The following is a 13,451-nucleotide window of genomic DNA, read 5'->3' as shown; positions in this document are numbered from 1 at the left end:
TTGCAACTTTGGTCACAAACCAATGAGCAGTGAGCTTCATGCTGGATTTAACACTTAAATGATGGTGAAAGTACACCTGTATGTGAAGTGCAATATAAATAACAAAATCATACAATCTACAAATGTTTCTATTATTCACTCACAAATCGGAACTGATAATTCCACATCTGCATTTTTAATTGCCACCTCACTGGTTGTAGCCTTTGGTATTTGATACAAGGAAATACAATGAATCACTAGCATGGACATGAGTAAAATTTGAGGTTTCTGTGTGGATGCAGCAATGTGAAATGTTATTTATACGTGATGTATCACCTGCTTTAAAATGTATTTTCATTTCCTACTGGTGATGCTACATCATTCTGTGTTCATTTTAATTACCTCAGATAATCTGTGACATAAGAATTTCATTAAAGAAAAAATTATTGGCAGTTCAGTATCAAGGAAGATAGCAGAACATAAGAAATAGGAGCAGGAGCCGGCCATCCGGCCCATCATGGCTGATCTGTCTGTAAACTCAGCTCCATCTACTTGCCTTTTCTCCATAACCCTTAATTCCCTTACTATGTAAAAACTATCTGTTTCTTAGATATATTTAGTGAAGAAGCCTCAACTGCTTCCCTGGGCAGAGAGTTCCACAGAATCACCACTCTGGGAAAAAGTTTCTCCTCATCTCCATCTCCCCTGAATCTTGCTGAAATAACTTGTGATTCTCCTATCAAATTGGTAAAGCATGTACAAATGTCTGAAATTGTTGGAATATCTGACACTCTATGGACAACTGCCCTGGTGTTTAGGACATGGCTGAGGAGAAATAACTTCAATACTCTGATATTTTTTGTAATTTGATTTGTTCTCCTAGAGTTATTAATTGCATCAATGTGATGTGCCACTTTGAAAAATCTGCTTCTTAATTTGAGAAGAGTACAATTTAGAGGAATGCTGACTGAAATTGGACATTTTTCTTTCACAGGCTTTGGCCATTATGGAAGTGGTGCATGGGAAGGATCATCCATACATTTTTGAAATTGAAAAGGAACTGGAGGGGAAATGAATGATTTTAACTATCTGTTTCTTAAAATGTGAGATCATCCTGGTCTCCAGTAACAGAACATTTGTAACAAAGGGTATGAAAATAATGGCATGAATATAATATCAAAGAAATACTGTTTTTATTTTTGTTTTTAATATTTAAGTAAGTATGATAATAAATGGTTAAAATGGATTATCTCGAATTTAATCAATTTGTTTGAACTGTGGTAAGAATTCTTTAAATCTTTTCAAACATATGATGGGACTGGGTATATAACAATGTTAGAATTAAAAGCAGTTGACTGTGATTTGACCCCAGATGGCTGCCCTGCCATTCATTAAGATGTCTAATCTTCTGCCCGCTTCCACTTTCCTGCCTGGCCGCATATCCATAGATACCTAGAAATATATCGATCTGTCTTGAATGTATTTAGTGATTATGCATATATAGCCATCTTTTAAATAAAAGATTTCAAATGTTCACAACCCTCAAATTGAAGACATTTCTTGTCATCTTAGTCCTGTGCGGCCAGTCCCTTATTTTGAGATCACTTCTGAAATTCTGTTTAATCTTTCTCATACAATCAAACCTCCAATCCAAGGTAATAATCTGGGAAAGTTTCACTGCGTTCTCTTTAATGCATATCCCTGGGTAAGACTATCAATATTTCATGAAGTATTCCAGATTTCATTAATTCTTCCAACCAATCTTACGGAATTGCATTCCTTAATGGCAGAGCACTACCATTTTAATTTTGCCTTTCTCTTTGAAGTATTCTAGAATATTTAATTCCCAACCTTTGCCACGTTATAACCACTTCTTTGGATGTTAACTTTATTCTACTTCAAAAAGTAGCTACTTGCTACATAAAAAATCAGTTGTCCTCTTATGAACACAATGGGGGTATGAAAGATGGGTAGTAGGGGCAGGGAGAAGAGGGAAATTTTTATTGAAATCTGTTGCTGTTTCTTAGATCTTCGTATCTGTTCTAGAGATCCTATTCTACACTTTTAAATTGAGTTCTCCTGGTTATTCAGATCAGTGTGATGTCAGATATTGCCAAAATGGTTCAAATATTAATGTTTTAACACGATGCTGTGCAATTCATTTGTAGTTTTAAGAATTTCAGCATCAAGTATCTGTCATGCTCCACTATGATTGGAGGAGTATTGCAGAACACACAGCTATATAGCTCACTTGACACTTTCCTCTGGGCTGCCCTAATTTCTCTAGAATCTAGCAATTCCTTGATGGATGTATGTGAAAGCACAATTTTGCTTGCATCACTACAACCTACAGCTGCAATAAAACATTTGTTGGGCACATTGTAGAAGAATAAACAGGAGATCAACATTCTGCAGCAAGGAGGAGTGCTGGAGTCCAATTTTGATGAAGAAACCGAAGGAGCATCAGTGAGCTTGGCAAGAAGCAGCAAATTACCAAAGATGGTAAGGTCAGTGAGACAGTGTGACAGAAGCTGGAAAGTTGTGTATCAAGTAAAGTTGGAAGATACTGCAGTCTTTGAAGAAGTGCTGGAGACTAAGCAAGGGCCCATCGTGAAACTTGAAACCAGCAAAATACTTAGCAGTCCCAGTGCCTGAGGAAATCAGCAAGGTATGAGGAAACACCAGATGTCTGAGTCAATAAAAATGCCCAACCGCCAAGGTGGGAAAGAATATCGGAGTTGAAGAGGGTGAGGTAGCAAGGCAAGTAAAGAGAAAATTTAAATTTTGTTCTGTTCTTCCAACTAAGGAAAATGCTATTAAATGTGTGCAAAATGTAATGTTTGGAGTCACAAAGTTGTTTTAAATCTTACTTTGCTGCCTGTGTAGTAGGTGGTGATCTTTTGCCATTGGTTGAAACTTGTGTACATAACCCCTGTTTATCTTCATAAACTTTAAAGATGTGTTGCATAAAAGATAGATGTAATCAATTCTGTTTTGATTATGACCAAGTAGAATACTTCTACCAAATTTCTCTTGCCTCATCCTTCTGAAAGTTTATTAATTCTTGGGCTTTGACCTGAAAGGAGTAGATCATGTAGTCCCTCAAGCCCGTTCTGCAATTCAGCACTATAACTCCCATCTACCAATATTTGTTCTGCAACCCATTGGTAACAATTGCTGTGTGATTTCTGCAGTTTATAAACCAGACTCTTAAAAGTATTTCCTAACTTCACGATTGAAATCAGTGTTAATGAGGAGCCCCACACACAAAATGCTGGACAATCTCAGCACTGTTGAACAGCATCTACAGAGGAAAATAAACTGTCGACATTTTGGGCCCAGACCTTCGTCATTTCCCTCCATAGATGCTGCCTGACCTGTTGAGTTCCTCGAGCAATTTTTTTTTTGATCAAGATCTCCAGCATCTGTAGAATCTTCAGTGTCAGTAAAAATGTAGGTTTTTATCTCTCCTACCAATGTTGCAAAATTATCTTAAATTTTAACCAATCACCCAACTGTAATTTCCAGTGAATAACAGAACCGGTTTTCATTCTTTTAGTTCTCTAGGAGTAAAGGATTGTAGAAGGTGAAGATGGGGGTTGAAAATCACAGCATTTTATTAGTCTTTCTGATTACATTTTCCTTCCACTATTTAATCTCTCATGCCCTCCAATATTCTTGTTCTAGCTTTATAGCTCTGAGATGGTGGACTCTGTTTGAAATTCATTTCGCTTTTTTTCCCCCGTTCACTTAAGGTGTTCAGGTAGCTGTAACATTGAAGACGACTTGGACTGCGGTTTTTTTAGTCTTGACAGTGGAGTGTCAACTTTGGAGATTTACCTGCTAAACCTGTGCCAGATTAACCTGTCATGTAGAAAAGGCTCTTTTGTTTTCATGGAAGCAACATCCATGGACTTAGTGGTATGTTAAAGGTAATTTGATACATTGTAACTTTGTACAACTTGATACCACAGTGTATTGAGATATTGTTAATTTAGCATTTGGATAGATCAGTTTCGGGTTGGATTGCCTTGCATGGCCTGTTGCGCAGGCTAAGCCTTTAACCTACAGAGCATTTTGACAGAATGATGTTTTCTTTTTATCTGAGCTGCCACAGATATCCTATGGAAATTAATTAATTAGCCTTGTTTTTCTATTTCCTCATTAGATACCCTATTTTGGTAGTGATAGTTTTCTTTCATAAACAACATGGAGTGAAGATTTCATTTTCAGTTGCTCATAGGGCTTGTAGCAATTCTTAGAGAAGTCTGGGTGGGGGGAATAAGGCTCACTGTAGAACTGAGCTTCTCAACAATGTAAATCAGGTCCCCAATACACAGAAATAATTAACTATGATGATAGAGTTTATTTTGGGCAAATTATCTCTTGTTCAATTGAAATGGCTGAGTTTTGTTTATCTAAAGTATATCTGACACCAATGGGTAATCTCAATGAATAGATGTGCACATTTAATAAGTTAAACATTTATACAAAATGTTAATTAAATTGTCTGGCAATGGCACATCTAATGGTCACTGTAATTACTGAATTACAAGAAACTACGATGTGAGATTTTCTCTATTTGGCTCAGTTTATTAAAAAACTGTATTAGATAACTCTGACTTGTTGAACCAGAGAATATTAACTGTGAGGCATGAATATCCAGAGCTGCCGAAGAGTCTTGGCCCAAAACGTCGACTATACTCTTTTCCACAGATGCTACCTGGCCTGCTGAGTTCCTCCAGCAGTTTGTGTGTTGCTTAGATTTCCGGCATCTGCAGATTTTCTCTTCTTTGGGCATGAATATCAGGTTTTATGGAACAGTACATTTTCAATTGCAGCAAATATTAAGATGCCTGTGTTGTGTAAGTTATGGTGAATGTTATTCCAGAGTGAAGATCAAAACCATACACAAAAACAGATTTTAATACTCTAGTGCTGTTGTAGATAAACTGAAGAATGAGTTATCACCAATATGGATTATTGAATGAAAGTTGCCAAATCAAATTTGGAAAGGAGACCATTATGATACTTGTTTCGACATCACTTTATTACAAAAAAAAAGTGACAGATTCTTGCAAAAATGCTTTATTGTGTATATATGACTGATAGACAATTATCTTTTACAAAATGTTTGGTACATTTGTGAATAAGGGAAGTCACAGAGCATATACAAAATTATTTACACTTCAGAAAATTCTTTTGTTATCTCATGAAAGTGAGATAAATGCTGAATGGTTCAATATCCACAGAAAGAGGCAGCAATATTTAATGTAAAATACTGTCATGTAGTATCACAGTTTTGTACCAGAGAAAAGATAAGTAAAGCTTATAGAGTATATATAAACCTGATGTTAAAAAAGCATGCACTGTTTGTTAGTTTGAGGGGATGAAAGGATGACCAGAACATAAGACTCTTTTTCACTTAATGTATTAAGACCATTAGGTTATGTTGAAAGTCATTGTGGTCTTAAGTCCACACATTAACATTTAAAGGATCAAAACACTTCCACTGAATTAGTATAACATACACTTTGTACACTTGTTTTCAAAAAAAAAAGCCAGTCTATTGGACTACACTCTAGCTGTGCAGAGTTTTGCTTAGTACGCTTCACCTCTAATACACTCTGCATCTTTTAACAGATGACAAGTTGTGTTAGGTAGAATTTGTGCTACAGCTGGAAAAACTTGGAACAACTAATGAAATGGGTAAGGTTAACTGTCACTTCACCTTTCATTTACCTCTGCACTTTTCTGAATATTGAAGTTTATTTGAATAGAGGAGTGACAATAAATTACAGAAGGCAGAATTATCAGCTATATAAATTGAATGAGCCTTTTGCCCTCAGGCACTTCTGGATTGTCCAGGGCATAAAAGGACAAGTCATAATGCATTCAATAAATTGGCAAATCAGAGATTTTGTATCAACTGAGGTTAGAGCGAATGCTTGAAAATAATGACTTCATCTTTGTTAGTTAAAAAAGTCAAGTGGTTTTGAACAACTGCAAGTATCCACATCAACACCCATGAGCTTTAAAATAGTTGCATGTCATGGATTGAACTGAAACAATCCAGTTAGAACCTGAGGAGCACAGATCTTTTCATAAAACATGCATATTGGAATAGCATGGATCACTAAATAAAATCACCACTGACTGAATATATTAAAATTCAAAATCGAAAGCTTTTGATGAGATTTAAGACCAGAGTAAACTAATTTCTACTGCACTTTTGTCCAGTATTAAAAGCCAAGGACAAAATAGTATAAATTTTTGATACAACTTAAACTATATTAACATTACATACAGTGCCTTAAAGTGTTCAGCTCCCACATTATTTTCATGTTTTAATGTCGCACTTTCTGAATTTATTGTACTAAGCTACAAAACATTGTGCATCATGTCAAAAATTCCAAAACCTGTCAACTAAGATTGAGAGACTGAAAAAGTATTCACCCCTTTTGTAAATACTATGCTAACTTTCCTCAGATGCAATATTCTTATTACCTTATCAACTCACCCAATTTGTTGAAGTAGAAAATTGGAGGATCACCTGTTTTTAATGAATTCATAAGAATGAATTCTCTCACTCTCACTGTCTTGCTCTCTCTCTCTCTCTCATATCCAATTGTTCAGTAGATTTTCAACAGCCCAAACCAAAATGAAGACAAAAGGGCATTCAAGACAAGTCAGGGAACTGATAATGTAGAAGCAGAAATCGTGGGAAGGCTACAAGACCATCTCAAAGGCACTGAACGTGCATCTGAGTTCAGTGCAGTCCATCATGGGAAAAACATGAAACCACAGCCACACTCAAAAGGTCAAGCCTCCTCTAAACCTAAGTTGCCAGAGAAGAAGGGCCGTTGTCAGAGAGGCTACTGTGACGCCAACAGTCACTCTGAGTGAGCTGCAGAAGTCAGTGGCTGCAACTGGAGATGATGTTTATGGCTCTACAATCTCTAAGGCTGGCACAAAAATATTATTTATGGAAGAGGGGCAAACAAGCAGCCCTGGCTTTAAAAAAAAGCTTTTTCTTGCCTGAAAAGACTTTGCAAAGGGTCACTTATAAGATACTGTAAAGATGTGGAAGAAGGTCTTGTGGTCAGATGAGACTAAAATGAAACTTTTTAGTCTCAGCACTAAGTGGTACGTGAACACTAAGTGAAGCTCAAATCTAATACTGCACATCAGCTAGGTAACACCATCTCTAATGTAAAGTATGGTGGAGGTAGGATTGTGCTATGGAAATGCTCTTCAGCAGCAGGGACTGGAAATCTGATCAGGATTGTTGAGAAGATGGCTGCTGCTAAATACAGAGATTCTGGATAAACACCTCTTTGGCCCTTGCCAGAGCAACCATAGAGAGGTGTCAAATGAAGAAGATTGATGTCCTTGAATGGCCCAGTCAGAGTTCTGACCTTAACCTGATCGAACACCTCTGGCAACACCTCAAGTCTGCTGTTCACCGTTGCTCCTCAACTAACCTGGCACAGCCTGAGCAATTTTACAAGGAGAAATAGGCTCCATCATATTCATACAAAGCTAACAGAAACTTGTCCAAAAAGACTACTGAATGTTATAGAGGTGGTTCAGCTAAGCACTCAGCAAAGGGGAATGAATAACTTTGAACTACTGACATTTCAGTTTTTCATGCTGGGGCTCCACTGAAAAAAGAGCATGTGATTAAAAATTCTCAATTAAATTGATCAAAATGCCTGGTTGTAATACTCATTTATGTGAACAAAGGGTTGGGGTCTGAATACTTTACAGGGCACTGTGTCCAAAGTCAGGATCTTGCTGGCTCTAATTGGATTGACTAGCAATCAGAATTTAAACAGCAGTAAGCCTGAGACATTAGTGCATCAGCCTGACTTGCTAAAAGATGGAGCAAGTCTTTATTGTTCTAGAATCTTGCACTGGGTTATTAACAGGATCCACTGACTTTGAATTGCATAGCTATGTTCTGCAAGGCAGAGAGAAGGAAAGTTACTTCTGCTAATGTTTTTAATTTATATATATATATATATATATATATATACTAGTTATTTTTAATTTTGTTAAAATATTTCTGCAAACTGTCAGCATTTGCAGTCTGGGTTATTTTAGGTCAATGTAATTTAAGATTGGCCTGGTGAGTACTGACTGGGTACATGTAGGGGAGAGGGGAGTGAAGTGCAAAGTTCCTTTAGGAAGATCTTGCCCATAACGGTGGTGTTCTTTTATAAGCAATATGTATTTTGTATTCTGGTTTGGCAGATTATTTTTCTAATAAAACCAGCCCAGACTGAAGTGATATTTAAATAGAGTTTAAAATCAACTTTCTGCACTATCTCCAGAACAAATTTGTTCCCTTTCTGGGATGTTCATTGGTAAGGATATGCAAAAAAAAAAGCAAACAAAAGATAAGTTTCAGCAGGTAGTTCACCATTACTTTCCCATGAATATGGAAAATTTTTATTGTGCCTTGCAATTTTATTTACTGAGTCTTTGAAAGATTTAGTGCTATGTATATTACAATCTTGTTCCAAAAGGAAACTAATGAGATTAAGCTTATTTTTAAGATGAAGATTCTGTCATTTTTGGCAGGACATGTTTTCCATTTGAGTTGAAATAACCTAGAAGATGGTCAGCTTGCTGAAATTCTAGCCAATTATTTGTTGAATTAACCAAGTTTTTAACAATCATTCAGCATTTCTGAACAACAAAATGTAAGAGGTGCTGCAGCAATTTCTGTTCTGGAAAAGATTTTGTAATGTGGATCATTATTTGACAGTGTGTGGGCTGCAAAATTGAGACTTCAGCAATATTGAATTAAGCTGAAAAAAAAATACTGTGACAGTATAGACATTAGCATATTTAAAACTTTTTTGGGGCTTTATCCCAATCTGTTAAATTATAAATATACAGATTAAGATCAGTCAATACTATTAGTCAGTGGAAACAGCTTGCAAAGACACAGCAGGTCAGTCATTGAAACGGGATGTCAAAAAAGTACTTGATGAGAGTTTGGAATTGGGGAATCGTGACATTTGTTTTTCTGACAGCTGTACACTCCTTAAGACACTTTGACCATTAAGTTTTGACAAATCCCCAAATACTTTCAGTGCTACATAACCTAAAAAGAATAACGCCAGTAGTGGTGATGATGCCCTTGAAACATTGAGTGGATTCCTGGCAATTTCCAACCCCCCCCCCCCCCCCACCCAGTTCCAGGAAAGAGAACTAATGGTACACAGCACCAAGGAATGTTGGTCCTACACAGTAACATGCATTACCAAAGGACAGTCTAGAATTCCAGCTTGGTAACTATTCTACTATAGTTTTAGCTAAACCTTGTTTAGTCAGTGAAGAGAATGCAGAGCCTGAACTTTCTTTTCATTTCACCTTTTGTGAAGTTATTAAATCTTAAAAACCCAAGTGCTTTTTCTTGCTACTTGACCAAAATAATTTTAATTTTCCATTCTCCAGTATAATTGCTGTATAGTTTCCCATACTTGCATGTCTTGCCAGCTATTTACTAAGACCTTTTCTTGCACTTTGCTAATAATTTATGCCATTATAATAGCTGCTCTTTACGTCAGTTGTTTACAAGTAAATATTACATTTTGTGTATTCATTGCTGTTTAAATCATTATGCTTGAATTACAATCACTGTTTTGATAAAAACATAAGGGCCATAGTATTGGCACAACTATACTTTAAGGTTAACGGCCATGTAAAATAATGAATTAGGATTTGCAAACTGTCTAATGCTGTTGGAAAGTTGCTTTTCTTTTGGTGTTTAGAAAGTAAAAACAAATCTCTAAAATTATCTTTGAGCTAAACATTTAAGTAAATAAATTGTGGATGGTATATCATGCTGAAGGAATGCTCTTCCCCTGCCTAGTAACCAATGAAAACCTTTTTCTTGGGGGAAAATAATGATTTGGTCACTTGTACCATAAAAAGAGCACACTAATAATGCACAGAATTATTTTCTCTGATTATTCAGTTCCTATTTTTTTGCTACTATTATCTTTAACTCCTCGAGGTCTAGTACAATACCTTATCACCACAAAAGATCAAAAGTAACTGAGTATTAAACTGTCAATACTTAAGTTCATTCCTTTAAGTGTACCTCATTACATTCAACACTAATTTGCATAACTGTTATTGTGAGGAAAGTAAGTATACAGTACTAGTTCTTGTGTGGTGTATTATAAACATAAAACAACCTATTTCCTTTTTTGCCTCAAGTATTATTAAAAGCCTGTTCAGGAATTAAGGTAATCTACCCCAATATTTGTTGGGGGCCAAGTTCCATTTAAATGTAAAATGAAGAGCAACCACTGGCTATTTAAATGTTATTTTTCTTTGCAGTTGCCAATTTTCACTTTGCTTGTAAATAGAACCAATTAAGCTTAAACAGAATGAACTGGTGTCTCATTTTTCTACAAAGGTGAGTACCAAATAATTAAAAATTGAACTTTGCTTTAATGATCCCAGATTATTTAACTGGACAAAGCCTTTGACACATTTATGATTACACACTTAACAGGGATTTTGTTTTTATTTGGAACATAAATCTCATATACACCCAGTTCTCTCTTGCACTATAAACTGGTGCAAATATTTAAAAAATAAATAATTATTACAAAAATTCTGATACAAAAATTTTGAAACAAAAATGCTGGAACTACTACAAATCAACAGCGTCCATAAAGGAAGCATTTGAAAGAATGTAGGCAGCAGCAGTTCTCAGGATAATCGCATATAACACAGCATTTAGTGTAGAACTGACAAAATCTACAGTTCAGTTTAGTAATAAATCTTGAACAAATAGATGAAAATACTGCCATTTTAATTAGTGACCAGGTGTCTACTTATATATAATTAACCTTAAGTATTTTTTTGTTTAAGTTATTTTTGTTTCAACAGTCAATGAAACTTTATTTGATCATTAGCTTAAGTAGCGAATAGAGCAAAATTTTGGGCTGCTGTGCTTTTGGGCATATAAATGCATCAAAAGATGCTTGTATTTTTTAAAATCACATCTAGTTTCTCCTACATGAGAGAACGTTAACATTTGAAGTTCCACAGGAATAAATTCCATATATTCTCTTTTGGTTTTGAAATTTGCCTCGCCCCTCAATTGGAAGTACTAATGAATTTCCAAATTCTTACTATAGGCCTACTTTAAAATAAATGCCTGTTATTTTGTTTCATACAATTAGTCCAACCCTCAGTCACTTAAGCAATATTGAACCCATTCACCCTCCATGAAGAAAATGTCATATTAATATAGAACTCACTGTTATTTGCCACAGTTTTGAGTTAGATAGCAGAGAGATTGGTTGATTATAAAGACAAATAATACTAATATGATCCAGACTTGCTCTGAAAGAAACACTTTCCACAAATTGCCCATGATTGCTGTGCTACATGTCTAGATAAAATCCTGCAAACAAGTTTGAAAGCCTTGAGGGAAATGGAATTCAAAATGTAAAAGATTGAATTGTCATAAAATTAATAGATAATTAAAATATTAAATGATTAAGAGTGCAGCATTTCCAACATTCACTCAGGACAGTGTTCCATTTCTTTTGGTTGGAAATTATCTTTGTGATAAAGAAATTCCACCATCTTCCCCTGGTAAGTCTGTATATTGAATGTTCTTTCTTGCTACTTCAGTAATTCAGAATTCATGGCAAGCTCCGACTGAGTCTTACTTGAAACTAGCAAGATTTGCTACAGAATCAAGGGATGACTTCTGGAAGTCAAAGTATCAAAAGACACAGTACTTGCCATATTGACCTGATTTTTTTTTTTAAAGAGCTAGCTCCATTTCCACTGCTAAATGGTAAGATGGTTCAAATACAAAATATAAATTTGTAGCTAAATCAGTCGAGAGTTCTTCAGGAACTGTATGAGGACCTGGTAGACAAACCTGTATTGGGCTATAGTCTGTACCATTAACATCCGCTGTTGACGGAGAAATCCCAGCATAACTGGCACTTCCAGCTTCTGAAATGGAAATGCAGAGAAAATGTTTTGTTGCACAAACTGAAAAGATCCAGATACCTGTAGCCAATAGACTAACACAGAACTGGGTTTAAGCACTACACTAGTGAAAAACTGAGCTAAACTACTGACACATAGCATTTTGTTAGAGTAAACGAAAGCAATTCAGCTTTTTCAGAGTATATGGTCTCTTGATGGAAACTTTGTTCACAGTATTTTTAGCAAAGCATTGACATTAGACGATTATCTTTTATTATAGATGATGGCTTCTAACAGACCAAATATTTGAAATTGGCCATATTTACTACCATGTTCATCTAGCTTAAGATGATTATGTAACCTGAGTGAAGAGAATGCAAAGAGGCATTAACTACCTCAAGCTCAAGTTTAATTATAATTCAACCATACATGAATACCCACAAATACAGCTAAATGAAACAGCATTGCTCTAGCGCAAGGTGCAAAACACAGTACCAACACTCACATAACATAGCAAGTAAACATACAGTCGCACTAAATAAATAAATTTATATTTCGCTGAAGTCCCTGAGTAACATATCTTGTAAACTGATGGTGCTTGTGCGTTATCGACAAGAACGAGCAGTTCTGAGCAGTCTGCAGACAAACTTACACAAGCAGTCCAGCTTGTTATTCCACCAGTCAATAATCAATCTTCATGTGCAGGAGTAAAATGGTTAGCCCAAGCAATAGCACTAAGTATTGGAAACATTATCCCTCCAGGAGGCTGGACTAGATGGTGTGATGTTAATCACCTTCTAATCCTGAATCCTGACAATTAGCAGTTGCCTTTTTTTTCCCTCTTGCAAGGACTGTGGGAATTGTTCTGAGGTGTTTGGATGGAATGCCAGATACAATACTCTGACAATTGCACTGTGCATTACAGTTGGCCCTCCTTATCCGCGAGTTCCGCATGCGCGAATTCATCCAACTGCGATCAAGAAAACCCGGAAGTGCTCTTCCAGCACTTGTTCTTCGAACATGTACAGATGTTTTTTTCTTGTCATTATTCCCTAAGCAATGCAGTATAACAACTATTTACATTGTATTAGGTATTATAAGTAATCTAGAGATGATTTAAAGTATATGGGAGGATGTGCGTAGGTTATTGTGGATCAGGATCGAAAAGAACCGGAAGTTCTCTTACTAAGTAAGTCAGAACAGGTACATCCGGTATTATTTAGCGTCAGTTAGTCAAACGTTTGTCTTAGTATACAGTATATATTTTACCTTTCTATGCATATAAAACACTTAAGAAACGTATGTTTCAGCGCCGGGATCGGGAACAAAAATTCTCGAGTTTGATCCAGTGACAGAGTGCTCCCGAGTGCGCTGTCCATCCCTGCCGGGTTGATGTAGAGGATCAAGACCCCAAAACCCAATAATTAAACCACTGCCTTGCTTAGTAATAATTGTAGCTTGCATCAGGGCAGGGATTTTCTCACTTTATCCTT

General features: G+C 36.0%; 2 protein-coding genes across 4 annotated transcripts in view; one reads left to right on the top strand and one right to left on the bottom strand.

The window, feature by feature from the left end:
- LOC140201288 (N-lysine methyltransferase SMYD2-like) overlaps positions 1-1,225 on the top strand; it is a 50,513-nt gene extending 49,288 nt beyond the window's left edge. The window contains exon 12 of the mRNA XM_072265144.1: positions 974-1,225. Coding sequence (XP_072121245.1) covers positions 974-1,054 — 81 coding nt within the window. The 3' untranslated portion in view covers positions 1,055-1,225. The remainder of the gene's footprint in view (positions 1-973) is intronic.
- Positions 1,226-5,050: 3,825 nt separating this feature from the next.
- Positions 5,051-13,451, bottom strand: part of LOC140201287 (tyrosine-protein phosphatase non-receptor type 14-like) — a 262,679-nt gene continuing 254,278 nt past the window's right edge. For all 3 annotated transcript variants that reach the window (XM_072265142.1, XM_072265141.1, XM_072265143.1), the window contains one exon: positions 5,051-11,982. In XM_072265142.1, coding sequence (XP_072121243.1) covers positions 11,854-11,982 — 129 coding nt within the window. In that variant the 3' untranslated portion in view covers positions 5,051-11,853. The remainder of the gene's footprint in view (positions 11,983-13,451) is intronic.

This window comes from Mobula birostris, chromosome 8 (genome assembly GCF_030028105.1).
Source record: "Mobula birostris isolate sMobBir1 chromosome 8, sMobBir1.hap1, whole genome shotgun sequence".
Lineage (NCBI taxonomy): Eukaryota > Metazoa > Chordata > Chondrichthyes > Myliobatiformes > Myliobatidae > Mobula > Mobula birostris.
Note: the sequence above shows the minus strand (reverse complement) of the source record. Positions and strands in the feature narration are given on the sequence as shown.